A 26408-nucleotide genomic window follows, 5' to 3' on the forward strand; every position below is an offset into this window, starting at 1 on the left:
CTCAGCCTTGGCAGAAAAGGTCTGGCTCACTGTTGATGTACAATAAATAATTGGTCTTAAAATTTAGTATGATAATTGAATTTGGTGGGGACATAAGTGCCCTCTTTTTCATCATAGGGGCTAACTTTTGAGTTTGTAGCCTGATCTTTTGAGTGATGTTCAAGGAATTGATTTGATATGATGTTCCAGTTTGACTGTGCTGATTTCTTCGTACTTCTCACCATTAGAAGCAGCTTTTTATTTTTTAAGAAACGTTGCATCTCTGGTAGCCCACGCTTTTAAGAATTTTGCTTTTCCATATGATGTCTTATCAGAGTGGATAGCAGACACCTTGCATCTCTTCTCACAGTGACTTTTCCATGCTGCAACATGTGCCTGCAGAATTTTCTCACTATTAAGTGCATCTCTTGGCCATCCTGCTTTCCTGCAAAACCCTCCTTAAATTACTTCCATGAAGGCTTTAAAGCTACACTATCTGATCAGCTTAACATAACAAACAGGCAGTACTTGTTTTGGATAAAGGTGATAGGCATTTGGAGAGCTTCTCCATAATATGTCCTCTGTTTGATGACTCCTTTTTTTTTCTCTCATTGCTGAAATTCTGACATAGTGCTTCTTTATTTAAAACGTCTGAATACTCCTTGGGGCAAACTACCACAGTGTACAGCTATACCATGATCCATGATGTTAGCAATAGCAAATCTGACCAACAAAGGTGCATTCTTTTTTTATATATATATTTATTTTTTTTGGAAGGCATTTAAAAAAAAGTCCTCCTGTGGGCAGAGAGAGCATTGAGATGGAAATCAGTTCAGAAAGAGCAGTCAGCTGAGAACAGCAGCCCTTCAGGGACTTGAAGGGACTGAATTAATACAAAAGACCAGGTAAAAGACCCTCCACTTGAGAGAGATCAGTGCTGTGTTCGAGTAAGATCTAAGATTTTTTTGTATAATAAGTTGTTTTCATTGTTGAATGGAGAGTTAATATTATGTTTCCTCATCAAAAACAGTTCAGTCTGTTTCTCTGTGTCTAATAGTTGAATCACTTCTAAGACAAAATATTTAATTTAGGAAATGCAGAAATACGAAATGAAATACGGTTTGGTGACAGCAGAAACTGACATCGGATGAAGAACGTACTGAATGCAGCGTTGCAGCTGATGCTAAAGGCCCTCAGAGTCGTAGCAAAAATGTGCAGTTTGTGTCATTATGTACTGAAGGACCTGGCTTCCACCCTAAAAATGTGAAAATCTCAGCAGTCGAAACAGAATGTGGTTGGAGAACAATTACATTGGTTAAGTTTGTTTTTTTTATTTTTGTAATTGACATGTGGCTGAGATGTAAATTGGCAGGACAACAAGGTTTCCTGACAGAGACGTCACTGTGCACAGCAGCAAGAGCCTGCTTCTCGTAGGAGCAAACACTGTGTTATCATAGCACATTCGTTAATTCAACGGTGTGCAGCGCAGATCTCGAGCGCCGAACAATTGCCATGCGGTGTGCGTAGGGATCCAGGTGCAGAGTATATGTGGCAGTAGAGCATGGCAGTGCAAGAGAAAAACAGAAATTTGGGGTGAAGACAGTGTTTCACCTTTTTTCTGTTTGTGGTCAGAGTTCATTCTGTTAGTGTCCGTTTAATTTAGCCTCAGGGAATAGCAAGTTGAAAAGAATAAATAGGATTGTTCCACACAGCTAGTTTATTCTTAATGAACTTAATGGAGTGGAGAATAATCTTACCGGTCTTCCAGGAGGTGAAACCCACACCACATGATGCTGTCTCTTGCTATAGTGTCAATTAGAAAGGCATTAGACAGACAGTAGATACAGAGGCCCACACATGACTGATGTTAAAATGAAGCTGGTCAGTTACCAAGCTCTGACCGTGCTAAAAAGAATAGAATAGTTAAATACTTTGAATGAGAGCTCTTGCATGGCTATCTCAGGTATTTCAGCAGAGGCATTTGTAAAGGGACCCTTTTAGTGGGTAACTTTACTGCTTTACTTGTATCTAGATGAGGAAGTAAATCTTGGGAGACACTTGTAAAAATCTGGTACATGTAGCTACTCTTCAGCCAGACTCCTTGGAAATTAAAGTAGTTTTGTTGTTCTAGAGAATGTAACATGCATGTAAAGGGTGTTGACAATGTATTGAAACCTCCTGACTGGGAAAGACTAGACAGTTTGTAATGAGGGACTACATAAAAAAAATGCATGGAAAAAAGAAAGGGAAGAGAAAGAGATGTTAATGTAGTGACAAGCAAGGTAATGTATGAAACAAGTAGAATGTGTTTGAGGGTGGTTGTGCAGGAGAGAAAGGAAATCTGTTAACACTTGAGGGTTAATTTTAAAAAGTTTTTTCTTCAGGTGAGTTTGGAAATTTCTAATCTTTTAAAGTTTATGAAGTACAAACTGATGTAATGTGAAATACCTACTCCAGAAGAAAAGTGATCTAAAGATGCAGGATTTGAAGTATGTCAGAAAGAACATTCATAGGCAGAGTATACTAGCAACATTTTTCCATATATAAGTGTTACTTGAGAAGGACTCTTATCACAGCTGAGAGAACTCTTAGCTGAGAACAAGATATTAATTGAATTTGCCCTTTAATTTTTGTTCATCAGTTTTGACAGGGAGATTAATATTATCCTTTCATTAGTGCGGTTGTTTATGAACTCATGGCTGAACCAGCTGTTCTCTGTTACATCTGTTCTTTCAGATACTCCAGATTATTCTTTCAGGTAGTTCAGAAGATGCAATTTAAATAATTGCATAAAGGTTCTCATAAAAGTTTCTCTGAGGTGGGATTTATTGCCATTATAAATAGAAGCAGCTCTTGAAAAAAATCACTCTTTCAGAGACACCTTAATTTCATCTGAAAGATTTTAAGGGGTAGCATCTTCTGTATATAGAGATAAATGATTTTTTGGCAAAATTATTCTTGAGTTGCTTTTGTTTCTCTTGTCATGTAATCCATGTAATAAGCAGTTTAAAGTGTAACTGATTCTACCGAAAGGATTATTGATAATGAGATCTAGTTAAAGGAAATTACAAGGTTGGCTGGAATAACAGGATAAGAGGATAGCTGTTGAGTCTTCCTACTGAGGTTTCTTCGTTCCTGAGTTGAGATGCATGTGATGAGATTGTGACCAGTGATACTTGTGTGACTGTCCAATCTGAATAGCTAGGAGTTGCTTTCTTCACAACTGCTCCTTGACCATTAGTGTCAAGAAGGAAGAAGAGATAGTGTGTCTAGGATTTTTTTTTAACATCTTAACATTTTTAATGTATTTTTAATGTTTAGATATAATTTCTGTAGTAGTACAGTACCAGACTGAAAGCTGACACCTGTTTCTGCTATTTTTCCCTCGGTTTCTTAGTCAAGTACTTGTTTTTGTAAACTAATACAGTCATTTCTGAATAGTAGTTCAAGATGCTATGATAAGTGGTCTACAGTTGGTCTGCAGGACATGTTAAGTAGTAGAATCGACATTGTTCGCTTCTGAAGTGTTTCCAGTTGAGAGTTTGCTGATAGGAGAGCCTGGATGTTTTATGAGAGTTTGGCAGGCAGAGCTGGCCCTGGTTCTAAGTGCTCCACCGCTCCCATCTGCTCTAATTAGAAGGACTGAGTTTAACAGAGGGAAGAGATGGAACATTTTGATCAATTCGTTTATGACTGGTTCTTAGATATGTTCTGTTTTTTTTCCTTAGATATCATCAGTCTCTCTTTCATTTGGCTTTTCAAGTCCTTTAAAATTTCACCATTTATGTGTTCTCTTATTGTTGCTGTCTAACATTTTGCAAGATGATTCAATAATGTCTTGCTGCTTCATCTGCACGCTCTCCTTTTCCTCTTTCTTTTATAGCTTTCTGGCCCCTTTTAGTACATCCACTGAAGAGAAAAGCATGATACAATCTGGGAAAACTAAATTCCTGTCTTCCTACCTACTGTCTCATTATTCCTGATGTAACTTGACCTTCTCTTAAATTCCAACCGTTCCTATTTACAATTTTTCTGCCAGAGGCACCCATGGGTTCTGTGTTGTGGAGCTGGCTCTCACTTACCTGATCCTGTGCTTTTTATGTGTTTAGCCAATCCCTTGCTTTTTTGCGGTGAGCTATTTTTCCAGGTGTTCTTTCCAGTTGTAGCTCCATAAACTCCTTAAACGTGAACAGTGTCATGTTTGTCAGACAAACAATTTTAGTATTCTGCTTGATAGTTCTGTGCATGAGAGGATACAAGCTGAGAAGCTTTATAGGAACACTAAAGAAGATGAAAATGAAAGTTAATTTTGAGAGAATGAAAATAGTTGAAAATCTGCAAAGCAAATACATAACTATTTGTAATGATATATATATATATATATATATATTTGTTTCACTTATCAAAACAAAACATTATCTATGAAGACAGATAGCTTTTAACCTAAAATTGAGAAACTTTCTGGGCTGCTGTAAGCATTAGCAGCAATATGATGTGTAAGTAGCATAGAAAGTTCCTGCAATGTTTCCTGCAACTGGTGTAATCAAGCAGCTGCACCAAAATTCACTTTGCAGTGGGAACTTCAGAGGCACTTTTCTCAAAGCTTTAAAGCTTTTAAATAAGCTGTTTAGCAAGGATCTTGTTGAAATATAGATGCTTGATGAGGCAGAATGGAAGACTGAACATGAAGAATGTGCTGATCTGCTCAAGACATGTCAGTTGTTCTTTAACTTAGCGTGTAGTTTACTTTGTGCAGAATTTCTGCAAGACAAACTGTGAACAGATTCATGTTTTTGCCATGTCTGTGCAGTCAAGTAGGTTCTTCCGGGTTAGAGGTTGTTTTTGTTTTAATGGCAAACAAAGTTTTTCTCTGGCCTCCATGTTTCCTTGTCTTTCATTTTAGCATTTGATGTTTCCTTCCCAGTTTACTAGTAGTAGCATTTCTCTGTTGTTAGTTTCTGAAGCTTTCCTCTCTCTTTTAAAAAATATATGTAGAGGACAACAGAGGGCATGTGTTCCAGTTTTGTTCTTTAGGCAGATATGATTCTAACCAATCCTAGGCTGGTTAGAGAGTTTAGAGTTTCCTGATAGTCTTACCAAAATAATTAACAATTGCTCAGCGGTGGACTGTTTATATAAATCATTTGACTTGCTACTAAAATGCGGAGATATCTAGAGTGAACAGTTTACCTTTATAATGTCATGTGTTGGTAGTGCATGTAACAGAAGGAGAAAAGTATTAGATATTTTTTAGGCAAATAGAATACAAATTACCCAGTTAGATTTGGCCAAGACATGAGAGCTCATACCATTATTTTCATTATCTTTCATATGAAAAATGGTGTGATGTTTTTAATAAAATAAACAATTGCAATCTTAGATTTTCTCCTTCAAAATGTGGCACTTTATAAGTTTTCTGTAAACCCATACATGTCAGCCTACTTCTCTGCACATTTTGTCATCTCCGACTTAGAAGGAAGACTGTTGTTTCTGTTACTGCTTCACATAGCATCTAGGATTTTATTCCATTTTCCATACATTTATGTTTGAGATTTAAACCTTCTTTCTCAGCACTGACCAGCTTTCAGCCTGAGATGTTGTTGCCACAAGTATGGCAGCTGCTGTGTGAATCAAAATCGTCCATGTTGAGGATAGAAAAGTTACTGTTAGATGACTTGTCTGTCCCCTGTATCAGTGTACCTGCTCTCAGTATTCTGTTTTCTCCAGTGTAGCGTTGAGTAATGGCAGCGACAATATTTTTAGCACTTTCTAAAGGAATCTGGTGACTGGAGAGACCCACATTTCAGAACACCTGTCCTGCTGGTCACACCTGCTAACTCAATTAATATATTCTAACCTGTTCCTTCTCTTAAGAAATATCCTTGCTATTACATTTAAATGCACATACAAGAAATGATAATCATACTCTTTCTGGTCAGTACAAATCTTGTGGTGGTTCATGTGCAGAGATACCCTACAGTCTCTGCCATGCTTTACTCTGCAAGGAGACAAGATCGTTAGCCCACGAGCAGTTTGGTGTGAGAGCAAGCTCAGATGCTCTGTGTCAGTGCAGCCCTTTTTTCTGTATTTGACCCTTCAGGAGGTTGCATGAAACCCTGGCTCTGTTGACATCTGTGGCAAAACTCCCAGCAGGGCAAAAACTCTTCCTTTGGCCTAGCAAGAGCCAATAGAGATGACCGTTTTAGTTGTGGTATGGAGTTGTGCTGCAGCCAGTTCATCTACTCAATAAAGCGAATTCTCTGAATTTTAACATTCTCTAGGGAAGAACTTGTTTTTTAGATGATGTATGTCAGGCCAGCATATGTAGCATGTATTGTCTCATGTGATCTGTGTCTTATATGAATGACTGAAGTTAATAAGGCTTCCTTTCAGGAAGGCAGTCTTATCTAGCCGGGTTCTTTTCAGTGTCACATCCACACACCAGCCTACTCTGAGACAGGCGTGCTGAAATGTGACTTTCTTTGGTCATCGTATTTTATTAGAAAGTGTTGGAAACATCATCAGTGTCATTCTTTAAAGCTGGACTGGAAAAAACAACGATTCAGAACAGCAGAGTAAGCTTGCCTTATGCTGATGAACCCTTCCATAGCTGGAGCTGTTGTATAAAGAGTGATAATTTTAACGTGGGCTTCTCTTCAGCAAGTAGAGCCCCTCGCCCTGAATCTGTAAAATGGGCATGTTTGACTTATTAGTGAAAGAGATTTTTAAGGAGCAGGAATTCAATAATGATAATCAGAAGGGGAAATAGGAGCTTGTTAACACTGTCCAGAATGTCTCTAACTGTGCAATTTAAACATAAGAAGCTGGTTAAATTCCTACATTAAATAGGGTTAATGCTGAAAGAAGAGATGACAGAGTGGTTGGAAGCATGTGATGACTTTTTAATGTTCTAAAATACTTACCAAGTGCCCACAACTACAGACTGGTGATTTAGAGATAAATGAATTGTCACTGGTTCTGATGAATATTTTAGAAACTTAATTCTAAGCATTTCAGCTTTTTTTTTTTTTCTTTTTTGACAGAAGTTGAGCCATTTGTTTAATTTCATGGAAAGCTGCTTTATGCTGACTTACCATAGTATAAGTAGTATCATAGTAAAGTTAAAAGTATTTAAACTGTGTGGAAAGATAACTATTGCCAAGTGTAAATGACTGATTCAAAGCTTTGAATGTCTGCATGAAATGTATTTCGAAGCTAATTGAATGATGCTCTGAAGTTCGTATCATGGAGCCTTAAAGGAATGTGTTTGAGTTATTGGTAGGTAATAATTACGGAGTCAAAGCTGGTGGAAGGAGGGAGGAAAGAAAACTGTTGAGATAAACTTCTGTCTTAGAAAACCTCAGTGCAATTCTTACTGACTTTAACAGGAGTTAGGTGAATGCACCTAAAGTAAGCATTTGCCTTCACTACAGACATATTCAGGTGGATTTTTAGGTTAATACAAAAACTCACAGAATATACAACATTAGAAGAAAACAGGAGATGTGTTTTTAAACTGACATGTTTCTGCTACTCTAGCAGAGCAGAAGGTGGATTGGAGGTCACTAGGACACTCTCTAAAGCATTCAGACAGTACAGGCAAATATGCAAAAGTTGTATTCAGTAGTGTTAGAAATAAACTCAATATATGACAGGAAGTGATGTTAAGGAAGTATAGTAAATAGCACTTAAATAAGATCAACACTTCAACATTTAGTGAAAAAATAAGCCTGTGCTCATCTGGGCAGAGAGGAATTTTTTTGAAACTGAAGCTGATGCTATTTCCTGAGGGTTGGTTAAAGCTGTTCATATAAAAGAGCTATAGTCCCCTGATACCTGTACACCGATTATTTTTTGTCTTCATACCTTGGGTTATAAATTGCTCTAAGCATGAAGGAAAATAGGAAACCATAAGCATTTATAATGTAATATTAATTAATATTATTATAATTTCCTAAGCATAGGAAAACATTTACGAGACTGTGGTGAGACTATGACTTATTTTAGCATTTCTAGGAGGCTTTGAGGCTCAGTTTAGGCCTATAATGGCTTCTGAAAACACAAAGGAATTTAGTCCATTATAGCTTCGTGGGATATGAAAAACTTTATATGTATTGAATGCATATGTATTATATAATATATATATTTGACTCTTTCAAGCGCTTATTCATGTTCATGCTGTACATGAGACTGTGCTCAATCATAGTTGAGTAGCTTTATGTAGAGTAGAAGTACATCGAAGTATACCTTTGTGTGTGTGTATACACGCATGTGTATATATATGGATTCCTAGAAATCTCATTTTTATTTTATAGATGTTATATTTTACAAATTCAGCTGTATGGTTCTGGCTTCTTTTCAAGATCCTTAATTATAGGAGACCAATAAAACTTGTTCATAATTTTTAATTTTACACATTTTTTTAATTATGCATTTTTCTATGCAGCAAATTACGTAGTGAATGAGTGATATAAGAAGTAATATGTCTTAAGGAATCATTTTAGTTACTGTATTGACTGGTGTCATCTTGTACAGAAATCTATTCATTGATGTATACTTTATGTCCTTATTATTTTTGCTTTTCTTAGGGTAATTGGGATCTGTCCAGTTACTTCTCAGAAGTACCTAGCCCCATAAAGCTATATTCATCAGTGCTTACTGTTGAAAGCCCCTTTCAAGAAACAGCGAGCTTACTTTTTTTGTTCTTAAACTCTTCTTTTCCTCTATTTAAAGAGTCCCTTCCATTGTTGGGAATTACAATGATCTACCTTTGTATATACAATATTTATATGTTATCATTTTAAAAGGGAAAATTAATAGAGACTCTGAAATAATAATGAGGTTATCATAATTTCACAAGTTTTGTGGTTTCAGCTGTAAGCCTGCTCAGGAAAATAATGATCAAGGTGTCAGCTTGGTACGGTATGGTGAATATTGTCCATTAGAGTAGCACATGCAGCATTAAGTAGCCTAATAGATTTGTTTTGAATCATAAGCTTGTGTGAATGAAAGGAAATAACCTGCCTTGCCTTTTCATGCCTGATTAGTTTTTGCAAACAAATCTTGCATATTGAAGGAAAAGAAAATGGACTGACGCTAACAGCAGCCCTAGAACATCAGATAAACAAAGATAATCTTCTGGATAACTTGTTCTGTAGGTAGAGAATTTGTTTCCTAAAATAGTCATCTTACTTCCCTTTAGAAAAGCAATTTTGTATGATTCTCATCTTGAAAACTAATAGTGAAAAGTATTTTTCCCTGTAAATTCTTATAAACCTGAGAAAGCTACTCAGGCTCTATACACTTAAAGAACAGGAAAGGGAGGTGTCTTTGTTTAAAGTGCAGATTCTTATTTTACTAAAACCCAGCAGGGAACCTCAGGGACATTATAAACCAAAGGAATTGTTCATAACTAGAATAAGACCCTTCCATAAAAAGGAAGGGCTGAAAGGATGACAACTGCAAAAGAGCTCAAAATACAAGCATGTTTTCTGAAAGTACATCACTGAGATTTCTAAGTGAGGGTATATGACTTTCCTGTGGTCCTCTCTTGCTTCCTCTGCTGCCCCTGTGTTTAGGAGTACATCAGAGCGGGATGGCAACTCTCCTGTGCTGCCCCACAGACTCAAGGCAGGGCCACCCCACTGGGGCCAGGCGCTGGAACCAGGGTCCATCCACGCAGATTCCTTATCTGAGCTGAGGTACAGAGAGAGCTGATGGCAATTGCAACTTTTGAGTGGCTGTTGGTACTTTTCTTTCAGGTCAGCAGGGGAAGTTGTGCGTCTGTCCCGTTCAGGGCACTTCTCTCTGTCCCTGCGGATTTGCAGTGTTGATGCCTGGGCACTCATGCAGCGCTCGATAGCATCCTCATTTTCCCTTGAGGGACCGGGAGAGCACTTGTGTTGTATCTCCTTTGCTAGATTGTCTCCAGCTAACCTAAAGAGAGATGGATGTTTGGATCGTCACCACCAAAGCAGAATCTGATGTACATCAATAAAAGCAAGGGAGAGTAGTAGTTTTCATTGACTGACTACAAGATGGTCTGAGAAAAAACTCCCTCTTCCCACATGTTCAATAACAACTTTGTAGTACTGTTCTTTCTCATGGCAACATTTTCCTGAAGATGGAAAAATTAATACATCAAGTGTGGGAGAACTGTCAGCCAAAGACCGCTTTAAATAGAAAGCTTTTTCAGCATTTCCAAACAATTATGATCATATGTTAATATTTGTTTAAAGATAAAATGGGATGTTAATAAGTGCCTGATCTAGAGGAGTGCCTTTATGATTCCTTGAACCACTAGGGACGACTCAGAAAATGATCGGAATATCACATACTTAAAAGTTCAACTATAAATGATAAATGCTTGACAAAATGGGTAATTATCATTAACGATACCTTTTAAAATCAAAAGTAACAATGTAATTGTAAATCGATAAACATATAAGTAATTCTGTTTAAAGAAAAAAACCTTCCACAACTATTACCTATCCACTATATGCCTTAGCTGCAGAATTTAGAAGAATGATTAGTATCTGAAAGAATTCTGACATTAACTTTTAACTATAACTAATAACTTACAACTAACAAGCAGATACCTCGCCAGCAACACATCAACACAAAAAGTGCCAAAATGTTGTAGAAGAGTTTTATGTATTGTATTTATTGGATAGTTAGGAGCGATCATTTCCTCCAGAAAAAGATTTCCTGATTCTAACCTATTCAGCTATTCTAATTTGCAGAAGAGAAAGAAAGATGTTAAACTATAGATAGTGATTATTAATGCTTGCTCTAGCAGTTTAGTTGTTGGTTTCCAGTTAGTCAATTGGGAGAGACCTTCTTTCAGTCAGGATATGTGTTTTACAGAAGTTACGTTACCACAGAATGATCTTGTTAAGAGGGTGCGTGCTGGCAGGTGCAGGGCTCAGTTCAGTACCAACCATGTGCTCAAGCAAAGTAGTTTAGCCCTCTTATTTTCATTGCAGTAAAAAATGAAACTGCGAGCACCACAATTGTTAGTTTAAAAATCTTTCAGGATGTCAATCAAAAATGCACATTTCCAGGCGGACTTGATATGGAGTGGGCCAAAAAGCGTGTAAGTGGGCGAAGTAGGAAAAAACTGTGTGCACAGAAGTTTTTTTGTGTTGCTTTGTGACCTTCCTGCAGAAAAAGTTCCTTCACGTTAATTACCCTCTGTAGTTAACCTGCACTATTTAAGGACTAACCTAGCCATTCTGGTGGCTTTAGAAACTACTTTAAAGGGTCGCAAGACTTTCATTATAATTCGCTTAACCTTTTGCTGTAGACCCCTTCCAGTCAGGCTGTTGGTTTTCTGTTCGCCCCTTACGCTGGTTTCCAGAGAAAAGGGGAGCACTTCTGACGCGGCAGGCAGCCCCGTGTGTTTCTGAGCCGTTCGGTTCGGTGATTCCGGGGAAGTCTCACAAGCGGAGGAGACGGTGCAGCAGAGGAGCGCTACGGGTGGCCAGCCCGGCTGCCCCTGTCCCTCCGTGGGGAGGGGGCTAATGGGCCTTGGGCCCTTCTGCAGCCTCTTTCAACTCAAAGTATTTCCTGTTGTAGATAACGGAGTTTTTTCAGCTCCCACCCCTCTTCTGCACTGGCTCGCTCATCCACGTGCCCATCTGACACCTCTCTTTCCTACTAGCTTTTTAACATCCCTTCGCTTTCCATATTGCTTTTCCTGTTCCCACATCTGCCCTGACCAGTTTGTCCTCTAAAACAACCATATCCCCGCTACACACAAACTTAAGCAAATCAAGAGCATTTCCCACTCAACATCCTGAGTGACCTGTTAATAAACTATGCTCTCATACTATTCATCATCTCTGTCTTGATACGTTTTGGGTGATGGGCAGGTTTTACTAGATGGTTGTATGATGCCTAGCGCAAGGACACCCGCTTCCTGATTTGAAATCTTGGAAGTACTCTGCTACTAGAATACAAATAGGTTATTAATGTTGCTTATTATTTGATATCATAGGGAAGCCCTTCCTTAAAAGATACAAAAGAGATTAAAGTTTTGCAGAGTAGTGTATTCAAGTTTATCCAGGTATAGTTTACGTGAAAAACTGAAACTAGGGTGAAGCACTTATTAGAACCTGCCTAAATAAGCTTCTGGTTTACCAGTAATAGAATAGATAGCAATTAGAAGTTGAGTTGATTTTATTATTATTATTATATCATCCTCAAAATTACTGGATAATAAAGAGAGAATTTTAGTGGGCTAGTCTAATGTGCTGTGATGTTTACCAGTCTCGGAAAAGCATAAAATCTGGTTTTATCTATTAGAGATTGGTCAGAGACATTTTTAAACGGAGAAGAAGGCTGGCATTACAGGACAGCAGCTTTGAGATGCTTACTGGAGTTATTTTTATATAGGACTGTAGAGTTGGAAAGGATCTCTTAGGTCATTTTTGGATAAGTAAAAGTCATAATCATAGGATTGTTGATAAATAGCCTCTGATGAAATCAAAACAAGCTGTTCTTTTTCAGTTAAATAACTCACCCAGAATGCAGAATGAGACCGCTCATTTCTTTACTGGAGAAGATAGATTAGAAATATTATTTGAATCCCAAGAGCTTTACAGAATTAAAGAATTTCTTTCCCATGTGTGAAAGAATAACTTGGAGTTTAGCTGGCTGCTAGCCTGCTGACTATAATGCATACCATGGTATGCAATTGCCAGGGAAATGTAGCAAAGAGGGGGGTGGGGATGTGCGAAAAAGAGATGTTTCCTAATAATCCAGTTGCTAGAAGCATCTGCAGCTGTCAGAATCCTTGATGCTCATATCAGATACCAAACATCCCATTTCAAGATGTGCGCTACTGTACTTGATGACATACTGAAAATGACTGAAGGGGCTGGCAAGCCTCTGAAGAAGACACGTTTAGTGAGGAACAGATCTCTGATGGCATGGAATTAGAGATAACTTATGGTAAGATGATAATGGTTTATTTCATGTTCTGTCAGTTTTTGTCTTCCTTTTAACATGCTGCTTGATTTAAGCTCATTCTACTGCAGGTTTATGTAATATAGATAAAGTCCATCCTTGATCCTTCAAGACCCCCTAAAGAAATTAACTCTTTCAAGATACATTGAACATTTAATTTCATACATGTCCTATGATGCTACTCATTCTGTCATTCTGTGCCCTTTTTGTTCTTTCCATGGTTATCTGTCTTTTCTTCTGTATCTTATTAAATACTCGGCAGTTAGAGAAAAGGAAACAAAAAACAAGAGAAGTTTGAACTAGATTAATATGAATGAATGTAGGAGATGCCTACAAATAGTTAATGCTTGATCAGAAAAATCTTAAGGACAAGAAAAGTAAAACTGTTCTAGAGCTATGTGAATACGGTAAATACGCACAATTCCATTAGCCTTTCACTGTAACATTAATGTTTTTGTTTTTCACAGCTATGCTTAGGCTGCCCTGTGCTTGTTCTTCATGAACATTCGTCTAGACAAGTCTTCTCAAAGTGACTTTCAAAGCTGTGTACGTTCCTGTTCACAAGAAATGCAATTTGAATTCATTTGTATGAATTAACCTGTTCCAGGAGCGTGTTCTGGCATTCTGGATACAGAGACTGTCACAAGTTTCTCAGGCCTAGCTCAACCTTTCTTCACAGCAAAGGTAGCAAATGGCATGTACAGTTTATTCATATTTATGAATTTAAATCATACATTGATCCCGAAAAAAAATTTCAAAATCTGTTTCCTCCTCAATCTTGTCTCGTGCACATTTCTCTATTATTTGTCAGGTAACAATACATGTTGAATTCTTTGCTCATTTATATTGGTATGTATTTGAAATAACTCCTTTGGACTATATTACATAAAGTCTTTTTTTTTTTTTTTACACAGCTCTAAAAGGAATTGCAAAGGCGTCTTAATGCACAGATGCTTTAAGGTTACTTGTGTGTACCCCCTAGGGTAGTGGAAAGAAATGGAAAGTAGCCGGGCTAAGAGCTGGTGTCAGTCCAGGGGCAGTACGCTCCTGCTGTGGGGCAGCTGTGATACAGGTCTGGCCCTGAGTCTGTTTTTCCGTCTGAAGTCTCCTCTTACTAGGGACTGAGCATTTTTCGTAATGGAAGTCTTAACCTGCACCGGAAAGCATCAGGAAGGATGCAACACGAGAGCAGACCAGGGTAGGTTTGGGAAGGGGTGGTGGCTGCTGTTCAAACAAGGGGCGTGCTTTCAGGCTATTTGGTGGCTTCATTTGGAGAGGCCACGATCTGTGCTATCTGCAGTACAGTGCATACTGCAGAAGTGTATACTAGAGAGGTGCAACAAGAAGGGTCGTTACCCGTCTCTGAGTTCAGTGACTAGGGCGGGTGCGGTGCTCCCTGAAGAGAACATGAAGTCAAGGAGATGGAGCTCGCGCTGACCTCTGATAGGAGGGCTGGGTGGCCTATTGCTGTGTTTGCCACGCATTTCCTAGGATAAGATTGTTTTCAGTTGCTTGCAACTTCACTAAATGTTTGCCATTCATATGTACATCGGCAGACAGAGTTCTGTGAAAATAATAGCAAATGATTATGTAACCAAATGCTGAATCTGTGCTTACTTAACCTAATCTGTGGCCAAATTTTTCCCAAGTATGCTAACATACAGCTAAGGTTCTCGAGTCTTGCCTGAAACTTGCCTGGGGAACTGGGCCAGAGGCCTCAGCTCAGGTCCTGGCACTCTACCTATTGCTTTATGTATGTAAAATTAGTCAGGACTCCATATTTAGAGACTATTAATTCCTCTGAAAAATTTTTATGTATAATTCCACTTTACTATTACATGTTTAATAAAACAGAGTTATTGCTATCCCCTTCAGACATTTCTGTACCATGCTCTCCACTCTTAATAATCAGAATTTGAAATGCAATTTTCATTGCCTCAAGATGAATTAGTGAAATATATTGCTCAGATCCAGAGTGAGAAGTCATGCCTTGCCAAGGTACTACAAAAGTGCTATAGAGGTATTATCTGAATTGCTTAGCACCCTTTGTATGTATCTCACACTTAGGCAAACTCCACTAGACTGCATTAATTTTAACTGTCAGTAAAACTTAGAACAAAATGATTGCAACTTTATCAGTTCACTGTTCTATTCAGGTAGCTGTCATGGATTTTTCATGAGCTATTCAGCTATTCAGGCATTTAAACTTAGCATATTAAAATTGCAGTGATACAATAAATTTACCTTTGAGGCTCTTGGTGTTAGTCCAAAGTGTGGTAGCTGCCTTGTGCAGAGCAATGTTCCTTTCTCTGCTTGTTCAAATGAGTTTGTCTGGAAGATATTGTAATAGGAGACTTCATTGCTTTATCAGGATATAATCTATTTTTGCTGCTTCGTGCTAGAATGGTTTTCAGGTGTTCTCCAGCTAGGTTAGAAGCAGACACCCACAGAAGTGTTGAATATTGTTTCCTAGCCAAGTGGAAAAGGGTGTGGTTATTTACATCAAATTGTACTGCTTGAAGGTCTAGTCATTCGCTGATCCGGAATGAAAAATCACGTAACCATAGCGTTAGTCATCCAATAACTGGTCAATCTAATATTTGCACATATTTAATAGGATTGGCACTATATAGAAAGGGATGTATAATTGCCACTATCTGTTAAAAATAATCATTCATTAGTTCATGTCAGCTTAGTCCAAATGTAACACGAACCCTGCAAAATTGTCTGTCATATGGATTCAACAGATGGCAAGAGGTATGGTGTGCTCACAAATTTGCAGTGCCTAATGGAAGGCAAATACAGAATGTAAGTAATTCAGTGGCGAGTCCATGCATGTGTCTCCTCTGTTGTATGCTTGGCATCCTCTAACTTTTAGCTGCATGCATTTTCAACCTCCTTAATGCTCTTTTTATGTTGATTTCATGAATAATTCTATACTTGCCTACACATATGGTTTCTTATCTTATTGGGTTAGCCAATCTGTTTTAACCAGTTTTGATCTTTTACCCTTACACCCTCACAAGGGAAGTGTGTGTGTACGTGTGTGTGTTGGAGACTGTTTCAGAATGTAGTAGGAAAGGAGACTGTGGGCACACGCTGGTCTGTGTGTTGCTTTGTCCTAAAACAAATAGGTAAGGTGAAAAATTAACTGTACAGTTCAAGCAAGAATGTAAATGCATTCCCTCCTTCTGGGGAGGTCAGTGGTATTCTTTGGTTCATGTGGCTGTTTGCTGAGGCTGCTTAGAAAGCTCTATCAGCTGCATAGGTTTTACCCTATTTTAGTAAGTTGTACTGTATTTTAGAAAGTCATGTCAGAAGAGCAAAATCTGTCAGTACTGGTCTTCATTCCACAGTTTTTATTGATCTTTTAGATAACCTGAGCCCTAGTAACTGAGTACTTAGAGGAGAAGACTTGAAATTGCAAACTCAGTTGTATCTCAGTTGCTTCATGTTTTTTCTAATCAGTTGTAGGAATGAACTTGTAAAGACTGCATCCAACTTGACCCTTTAAACTTGCTTAGAAGCATTTACAACTGAGATACTGGGTCTGGTGGCTGCTTACAAAAAAGCTCTAATAATCCCAGCTGTGAATTCTTCTTTGATCCTTGTGAGCTGCTATGACCATTACTATATAATCCAAACGCACCCATGTCAGATGGCCTTTTTAAGATGTAGTCTCTTCCTTCTATAAACTGTGACATATTTATATAATCAGAGAGACTGGAGCAATGTGTATCTGTCCAAAGAGCCACGGAAGTGACAAGCGAAACAGATTATTAGAGGTATTCTTTATCATACCTGAGCTGCCTTGTAGTTCATTAGAGCGTGTTATATATTGTATTAGTATTCATTTCAAGGTGCAGGGAAGATCCCTATTGTGCTAGGCTCCATAAACACAGAGGATAATACAGACCTTGGAAAATGTTTTTAAAAAGTTTAAGTTAAGATGAAAAGGATGTTTGTGACATTCAAGAAGGAGAATAATAGATTGCATTAGTACATGTTCTAATGCTTGTAGTGGGCGTAACTTAGGGCTCTGAATCATTGAAAATCTTTATAAAAATATTTACTTATAAATACCAGCAAAGCCTATTATACAGAAGAGATAAAATAGGACAGTACTTTTTCTTTCCATATAGTAGACAGTATTTCTGACCTCAAGTAAAATGAGTGACTGCTAACCAGCTGACTAGAATGCAGGTGATAATAAATGATACTTGAAGTATATACAGAAAACTGGAATAGATATTCTGTGGTAGCTTCATTAATTTGTGTAACTGGATGGCAGTATCATATAGTTTTGGCATCTTCAGTGAGTATTTTTCAAAGACAGTATTTCAAACAGCCTTACCTTAAATCACTTCTTGAAAATGTTGACAAGCACACATTTTGTAGTAAGATTTATAAATAGTTCCCTTCACTGTTTTTTTTCAGTTGGCAGTTCAGGTGCCGCATGCTACAACATAATAATTGGCTTTTGAACTTAATTTCTGTCTTAGATAACACCACTTGTTTTATTTTTTATTTACTTTTTTTTCTGTTTTAACATTTATTGACTGACTTGCTTTAGTATATAGGGCTTCATTGTGGCCTGTGTGATCAACTGCAAGGCTCAGGCTTTGAAAGCCAAGCAGATAGATTAGGATAATGCTTCTTATCCTTTCTAAATCAAAAAAACTACAAAACCTTTTAAAGAGAGTCCACTGATCCTCTTGCATGGTGTTGTTACAAGCTATCATTTACAACCTAATAAAAATGAAGTTAAGCTTTCAAATGTGGTTATTTTGTTGCTGCTGTTCTTCCTATTTTCTCCCACTTTGTTCACTTTTAAGCATGGCAGTGTGTATGTGGTTTCTTAAAATAATTTTATAATGGTTTTGTGATGCAACTTTTGATCTCTTGGGGAACGTAGCTGATGAATACTTCTCAAAGATACTCCTGCAGTAACTCTGAGGGTCAGTGCTGTGGTGCCTTGTTGGATTGGGCCAGGGAGACTCTGGGCTTTGCAGAGCCAATTACGGAGCAGCACCTGACAGAGCAGCTTTGGCAGCTGCAAAGGCATGTTATGAGCCATGCAAGGCTATTTTAGGTTTTTCCCCTAATTGAAAGACATAACAGATAGGTTTATTTCACATAAATGTTTGCTTCATTCAAGGAATGGGTTCTGTCTGATGATGGCTAAAACATGGTCTAAATCCCGCTGGTGACCATGACATGGTTAGTGGAGCTACTCAAACATTTGCAACAGATCCTCATATAGGGTCCAGTGGGTGTGACTTGGTCTCCTGTGAGTGTCCTGCACCACTCTGCTTGTATATAGAGCTCGTGTTGAGGTATGGCCTGGATGCAGACACTACACTGATTGGTTTAAACGGATGGAAGGAGGGAGAGCTGCAACCTTCAGTGAATCGTCCATGCTCAGAAACTTGTCTTTCCAGATTACGGACTTCATTCAGCGTTTTGCTTGTAAGAATAATGACGTGATTTCCTTTTCCACAGTGGATGCGCAGCTCTGCTCTAATTTTGCAAGGAATATTCACTCTCATACAAAGTGGAAAATTGTATTCCCCCAAACAACACTAAGAGCTGTGTACAAGGAAGTATAGTTATTTCTAAGGAAAATTCTTTGCAACTCAAGATAAAATTCAAGCCAAACTACACTGAAGGTAAAGGAGCTGCAGTGGTTGATACCAGCAAAGAATGTGACTAAAATGTATGTTCTATCACATTTATGGGTAAAAAGGTTATCATGAGCTAGAGTGTGACTGCTGGGAAAATTATTCAGGAATAAATGACGCCAGATACTGGGTAGGTTTTGGTGACACTGTCTTGCCTCTAAGAAATTTTGATGAACTGTGTTTAAAAGAAAATCCTCACTTTTATGTGATAAGACTAAAGCAAGCTTTTTAGCTTGACGGTGCAGTTTTACACAGTGTGAAATGTACCCTCCTGCCCCCTCTGCCTTATTTTTTCCTCTCACTCTTTCTTCAGATGGCAAATAACCTATGTGCCAGGTAATCCCACGTGCACGCTCAGCATGTCGGCTGGCATCAGCCCCTTCCAGTAAGCGGGGGAAGAGGGAGGACTGGCCCCGGCGCCATGGCATCGCCCCGGAGTGCTCCGCATGCGTCCCCTCCCGATGGCGGCTGGGGATGGATGATTGTTGCCGGTTGCTTCCTTGTCACCATCTGTACCAGGGCTGTGACGAGGTAAAGTGACTTCCTGTCTTTCTAATCCATTCTGATGTTACTCTTTTGTCCTTATGGAAAGGAATATATTTGCAATCTTTTCTAACGGCCCGCAGCTGAAGGGGTTGATTCTGGTTAGATACATACCTCTGTTTTGCTATGTTTTTAAAGGCTTCCGAAAATCTACAAGGGTATGGGGACAGCTATGGGATTAAGAGCCCTCTGATTTTAGTCCTGCCTGTTCTGACGGCTGTTGTATCTCTCAGCACCCTCTCACTGATTTTTTATTTTTATTTTTATTTTTTTGAAAATCAAAATCTCAGGCAGGCAGTGTTATTTAAAGCTGTGGTGGTTTGGTAGGGGAGGGAGGAATCACTGAGGGTCTCTTCAGGTCCAGTGGTCCTCATGTCCTCCGGTGGTCATCAGTTTTGCCAGTTTCAGAGGATTTGCTTGGCTCCCAAGTCTATCTGAGAAACCTCTCTTCTACTACAAGTGTTTCAGGTAGTGTCCAGCCTGAGAAGGCTGGTGACCTAGAGAGGCCCCTCCCTGTATTTACTTCCAGTATCCTAAACGTGCAGGAAATACTCCCTGTATTTATCAGAAATAGAAAGAACAGGACTTCTGTCCTGTATAAACACAGTATATGCATTGGGGGCAATATGACTTCCACAGCTGGTGTTGAGTGACTTTATTTGTCAACCAGACACCAAGGAGGCTAGTCTGTATGAACATATCTATTTAAGCTGTATTAAGAAGAGAGAGATAGGCACTCTGGTAAGTGTGGGAAGCAGAGACAGTATCTTGTTTGATGGACAATGTAAATACAGTTTTCCTACTTAAATTGCCAGGTTTAGGGATCTAAAGTCTTAAGATCTTGGAATAAACAGCATAAATGTGCCTGAAAATGTTGATACTGTGGTGGTTTATCTGCTGCAAACATACCAACTCCATAGTAATGACAGAGATTTCTTAGTGGATTTCTTTCCTTTTGCACATGTGAAACATGTTACATCCATAAATTCATCTATCAACTGGCACACTTCCAGAGTACTTACATGCAAGAGTAGAGCTGAAAAAAGTGACCTTTGATTTGCAGGAGGAGGAGTGTGGAACACAGGGCTCTTCTGCTTATTCAGAAACTAGAGTGAAACTGTGCAGCCTTTTAATCCATTCGCCTGCAGAAGCAGGCAGAACAGTAATCTTGTTAGTAGAGCAAAGTAGCTTCTCCTGGAAGCATTTTAATGAAACTATTAGAATGTCCATGGGCTTTTCAGTTCTCACTGTTTTGCATTTGTGCACTTATTTGTATGTAGCTGTAGACGGTATTGGTTCTATAGGTGCTCTGGTGGCCCCATCTCTCTGGTTTGCACTAGTGTGAATGCCGCCATTGCATGGCAGCCTTATGAGTCAAGAACAGGAGCTGGAGCTTTGGGTATCAGGGAAGCAACATCAGGATGTAGGATAGAAACTGATGGTGATAACTGCACATTTCAATTTTATTTCAATTGCAAAAAAAAACCCCACACAGTTGTCAAAATCTGGCATCAGATACAATGGCGACAAACTTGCTGTTAATGTACATAATCTCTTTGTATTAGCTTGATCTGTCTGAAATGAATTTTAATCTGTCTAATCCCACTGCTGGGATATTACTTGGATGCCGTTTCATGATTCAGATGTTGTCCATGCAAAGCAAGAATTCTTCTCCCATTGAATCTCACTAGCCTAAACTCTTTATGTAAAGTACTGTTGTAATTATTCAACTTGCACACCGTGTCACAGAATCACAGAACCCCATTTCATCATATGTCTTGTTTTATATGCATCAAGGCAGTCCTTCATATGCAGTTCTTCTTGACCATTGTTTAAAAATGTCTCTATCTCAGTCCACAGATTGGATTTTCTCAGGAGCTGGAGAGGATCTTCAGGCAGATTGTCTTTTTTCCCTGAATAGTGAGACTAATGTTTTTTGCTAGGCAATTGCCCCGTGTTTAATGGATTGGTGTTCATGTTTTCTTTCCTAGGTGCATCTCCATTTTTTTTGTGGAGTTCCAGGCATACTTTGGTCAGGATTATGCCAGAACGGCCTGGATCCATTCCATTGTAGACTGCGCCACAATGCTCTGTGGTGTGTATTACTCTTAAGACTAATATGCCTGCTTGTTCTTTGGTTCCGTGGAACGTCTAGTTTTAGTGAGTTCACCAGCCAGTGGAGTCAGCTAGGGAAGACTGTGGCTGTAGGCTCTCTCGAGCATGGTATATCCAAGCTGCTTCCTCCAGCATAGCTGGCAGGAAGGAAGGGTCTTCGTACCACTGCAAAGAACTTTGTTTTGTCAAGTGATGTAAGTTTTCAGAAATGTGCTTTTGATGAAGTCTAGTGCAACAGGTCCTTTTTGAGAGATAAATAAATACTTGTTTCTTTTCCAATTGATTGGAAGCATATTTCAGACTTAACACAGTGTTTTTCAAGTCACAACCATCCTGATTTTAGTAAACTTGTGTTAACAAAGATCCACTTTCCTTAAAAGAAAAGTCTGTGCTAGTAAAATGACATGCATCAACACTGCTGTTGCCCTGAGTTTCTCAAGGTTTTACTTAAAAGCTAGACAATTGTGTGAAAATCCAGGCCTTAACCTTGTGGTAGAGGGTTAGTCCATGAGAACTTCAATGAAGGCACAGGGCCTGCAAAGAAGGCAGACACAGCTGGAATGAGACATAGCCACTCTCCTGTCTCAGACAGGTTATATCTTGGAAAAGAGAGATAAAAGGGTAACCTTGAACCAGCATTCAAGTTGGCAGAGAGGAAAAGGGCTGGTGGTGACACCCTGGGACAGAGGCAGGGTGATCTGGTAACAGTCACCTTGTAGAAGTGCAGGGAAGGGGTAGAGGCCTCCTGGGAATGGTTACAATGGTTAAAAAAGAGGTGAGGCTTCTCTTGTGCAAAGCGTGCATGGCTGGGGAGGAGTGAGGCTGCGTGAAGGACACCTGGAAGCTACTGAGAGCCTCAGGGCAAACTCCAGGTGGGGAGAGGTCTCTCCAGCTGTAAATGTGGAACAATGAACAGTGTGGGCCAAGTTTGGTTGTGGCTGAGGCCTCTCTTGACCCCCCAAAACTGCAAAATAGCTATGTCCCATAATGATTTAGATCTATTAAAGTTGACACTGAGAAAGCTATGCTACATTTCAATTTTACTCTGATTTTCAGGAAAATAATCTTCAGATTTTTTTTTTACGGTGTTCACAGTGTTATGCCAGATGGGATGTTAGGACACCACTTGGTGTAGCTGTCATCTCCATTTTCTTCTGTTTGCCCATTGCTTTCTTCTCCATTTCCTTTTCTATTGAAGCAATGAACTGTGTATAAGGATCTGCCATTAACTAACACTTTTTTCTTTGAAGCCCCACTCGGAAGTCTGATCAGTAATCATGTGTCCTGCCAAGTTGGTATCATGCTAGGAGGGCTGCTTGCATCTACTGGACTAATTCTGAGTTCATTTGCCACCAGTCTGGAACATCTCTACTTATCATTAGGAGTCCTTACAGGTAGGAGGCATTCATCCAGTTTATTCTAGTTAGGAAAGCAATGCTGGATTGTTGAAAATGATGATCCTCCCATTAAAGAGGGATAATCTCCTTTGCTGTTCCACAGTGCTGAAGCACTGGTCTGTAGAGATGCTCAGACTTGTTACCTCCATTATAAAACAGAGCTTTCGGCTGTTCTTGTGAGGGCTTCAGCACTTGATGAGTCTGATACAGCCCAACATTGGCATGTGGCAAACCAACTCTTTAATATCTGTTGAGAGAGGACTATGTATCATCTTCTGCAATGATGAGATGGCAAGAGGGACTTCTGTAGCAGATGCTGCACAAAAAGATTTCCTTTTTTGTCTGTGATTTGGGAGAGGTTTGTGTGGTAGGAGTTTGAGTGCCCCAAAATATTTGCATATTAAAAAATATTAAATAAAAACAAATGAGTAAATGGGCAGAGGATGACTGAGTAAATACCTAGCACCTCAGTTGCACACCTTATATGTGTCTATATCACATTCCATTTTAAAAGTAAACAAATTTCTGGTTGATTGTGTTGCTGTAGTTGATTATCCCTTTGCATTCAGGCATGATGATAACAAATATTTTTTGCTCTGTCCAGTCTTTCCATTTGCTGTGCACAGAAGAACCTAAGAAGGGCTGGTGCTTACACTGGCATTCCTTACTCATTAATGCTGACCTGGTAGCCACGGTGATATAAGCCCTTGTACTTGGTCCCTGCTGTTTAGTAACAAGTTGGTGGAATTACTGCTGTTCACATGCTGCCAACAGCTTATTTGTTAAGAAAAAGAAAAAAATCCTCATTATGGTGCAGGTCGCTCTTGCATTACAATGTTAATCTTTGACAAATGTGTTTGTAACAAATAAAAAGGCTCCTTGTAACCCAAAGGACCGTATCACATACCATTCGAATGCCACCGAGGCTTCCTTTATGAGAACAGCTATGAATATTGAGGTAGGAAAGCAGCTGCACTTTGTACATGGAGTTGTAAAGAGCCCGTTCTGCAAGCAGTGAACTTTTAGTCTGTAGGGACTGATTAATGTAGAAAAAAAAAAGATCAGGGTGAGGGTTGGTGCTGATTCACTACGAGCCACTCTGTAAGCAACCCAGAGAGAAGCTGGCAACATAACTGACTATGGTCTAGATCCCTGAAAGCAGGAAGACTTAAAACTGTGAAGGCTGAAGCAGAGAGCAACTACTGGCAATAAGTAGCAGAGTTCCTTCTGGAAGTATGAATGTGTTTTGAGTCCCAAATTTTTCATTTACTTTTCACAGGATGTTTACTGGCTTTTTGGGACATTCTTGCTTTTTTAGGGAGTGGGGGAGGGAATGCTGCATACTCCAAATAGAGTATAGCTTTCACAGCTCTCAAGTGGCGATGTGTAGTGCAGAGCTTCTCAGGCTCTGCTGTCCTGACAAGTCCAGCCCAAAGCCCTGTTCCTTCTCTCGCATCCTGATGAGTGCCAGAGCAGGCGACCATTGCACTGAGTCAGTGAAATCCCCTTATCCTGTCCTAGGAGGCTTAGTGCCTGCTGGACACAGCAAGGCCTTTCAGGAGAACATTGCAAGCCTGTTTTGGCTCCAGGTGATTATATCTTCTGCGGCTTTTCTTCCCCTTTACTTATACACAGGAATTTTAAAATGTTGAGGATTCTGACCAGCTGCTGCGTGGACTTTGCTTAGCTGACTAAGAATGATTTACTGTAGAACGTACTGTAAATAAATAATAATAATAATGGTCAGTTTTGCAACAGTCTGAACACAAAGCAGTGTCTCAGCAGGCCAGTGTGCGCATTGCCATTTGCTGCACAGGCCCTTGCTTAAAGACCTCATCCAGTAGAGGCTGGCATATAGTTTTAGTGATGTTTCGTAATAGTCCTTGTGCTTGTTATCAAATGAACCCCATCACTCCTTATTAAGACTTGTTACTATAAATTAATGATCTGTTAGATTTGTTAAGTCAGTGACGTTGACAGTGGAAGCAAGGAGTCATCCTGGTTTATTTTCACAGTGTGACTGGACTATTCAGCTGTGCTAATGAAAGTAGGGTATGTCATTTAATTTAATGTGTTCCATGTATCATGCTCATGTTAAGCCATCTGCATTATACTTTCTTTTCTAGGACTTGGGTTTGCACTCTGTTATTCTCCAGCCATTGCAATGGTGGGCAAGTATTTCAACAGAAGAAAAGCGCTGGCTTATGGAATAGCCATGTCAGGAAGCGGAATTGGTACCTTCATCTTGGCCCCAGTGGTCCAGCTCTTAATTGAGCAGTTTTCCTGGCGTGGAGCATTACTCATCCTGGGAGGTTTTGTTTTAAACCTCTGTGTCTGTGGTGCCTTGATGCGGCCTATTGCTCTTAAGGAGGACCGTAAGACTGCTCCTGAGTTTCTTGAACAGGATTATGTCCCTGAGGCACAGAAGCAAGACTTAAAGCAGATGTCCATCTGTTCACCTTTAATCAAAGCGTGGTCCCATGAATGTTTATGCTACTGCTCATGGAAGGAATATGACTTTTTACTGATGCCAGGCTTCATGGTGCTGGCAGTGTCTGTTTTATTTATGGCCTATGGCTGTAGCCCTCTCTTTGTCTACTTAGTGCCTTATGCTTTGAGCGTTGGAGTGAGTAATCACCAGGCTGCCTTCCTCATGTCCATACTTGGTGTCATTGATATTGTTGGTAATATCACCTTTGGATGGCTAACAGACAGAAGGTAATGGCTTATTGCTAAACAAATGTAAGCTTTAGCTGGGGGGAGGCTGGGTACAAGTGTAACACATATAAAAAGTTAACATAATAGACAGGTTGTCTGTAGCATGCATAACTTTTCCAACAAACCAACACATGGTCTAACTTTTAGAAGTGATTACTTTTTAATGGTTTTATCTTTTTGGAGTTTCTTGAATTCTGCTGGTTTATTTTTTTCCCTAAGAAATGAAATGCTTGTGCAATGATGGAAGTGAAACCCACCACAAAAGGTATACTGAGCGTGAGCCTCTGTACCTATTCTGTAAAGGATATCGCACTACTTCTCCTGCCCTTCTCTCTCTTTTGTACTGCTAGACAAGCACAGAAGTGATGGAAAAGGAACAAGGGTCCCACAAATGTCAAACATCTGCTCAAAAGGGCTGACCTAATATTATTATACACTTTCCAATACATGAGGACTCACTGCTTTGCTAAGCCAGCTCATTCCAAACATTGATATGCATAGGTGGGCAGTAGCTGTAACATCAGTAAAGACTACGTGAACTAAGAAGTACCTTGGTTGTAAAGGACACATTATTCTTTCTGCTTATTCAGTTTGTAGGAAAAATTAATCACTTGTTTTGTGGGGCAAGGAGAAGGGGAATTGCCATCTCACTTAAACACTGGAGTTAGTTTGAACTAAGGGCTGATGTGAAGCACGACAGCTAAGAGAGGTACTGACTTGAAATACGTCCAAGGGAGCATTGCTTTGAACACTGGAGCTTGAGACCACTGATTCAAAGGCTGCAAAATCCTGGAAGCTAAGCTGCTTCCCTCAACAGGGGCAGCTGTAAAAGCCACAGCAGCAGCACGTGCAGTTCCTGGTGCTGCTTTCCAGAACGTTTCTTCAGTTGTAGATGGCCAGTTTTCTTTCCCAAGCCAAACTCACTGATGATTGAGCTTTTCATTTTGAAGAGTTTGTGTATGCAATTGGACGTAAACTTGAGCAATATAAAAGAGAGAGAGGCTGA

At 39.3% G+C, this 26408-nt stretch overlaps 1 protein-coding gene across 1 annotated transcript in view; it reads left to right on the top strand.

Annotated features, from left to right (window-relative positions):
- SLC16A12 (solute carrier family 16 member 12) overlaps window positions 1-26408 on the top strand; it is a 37561-nt gene that overhangs the window by 6458 nt on the left and 4695 nt on the right. Inside the window, exons 2-5 of the mRNA XM_062579581.1 lie at window positions 18943-19160; window positions 21164-21267; window positions 22538-22681; window positions 24811-25402. Of these exons, the coding sequence (XP_062435565.1) occupies window positions 19051-19160; window positions 21164-21267; window positions 22538-22681; window positions 24811-25402 (950 nt within the window). The 5' untranslated portion in view covers window positions 18943-19050. The remainder of the gene's footprint in view (window positions 1-18942; window positions 19161-21163; window positions 21268-22537; window positions 22682-24810; window positions 25403-26408) is intronic.

This window comes from Rhea pennata, chromosome 7 (assembly GCF_028389875.1).
Source record: "Rhea pennata isolate bPtePen1 chromosome 7, bPtePen1.pri, whole genome shotgun sequence".
In the NCBI taxonomy this organism is placed as follows: Eukaryota; Metazoa; Chordata; class Aves; order Rheiformes; family Rheidae; genus Rhea; species Rhea pennata.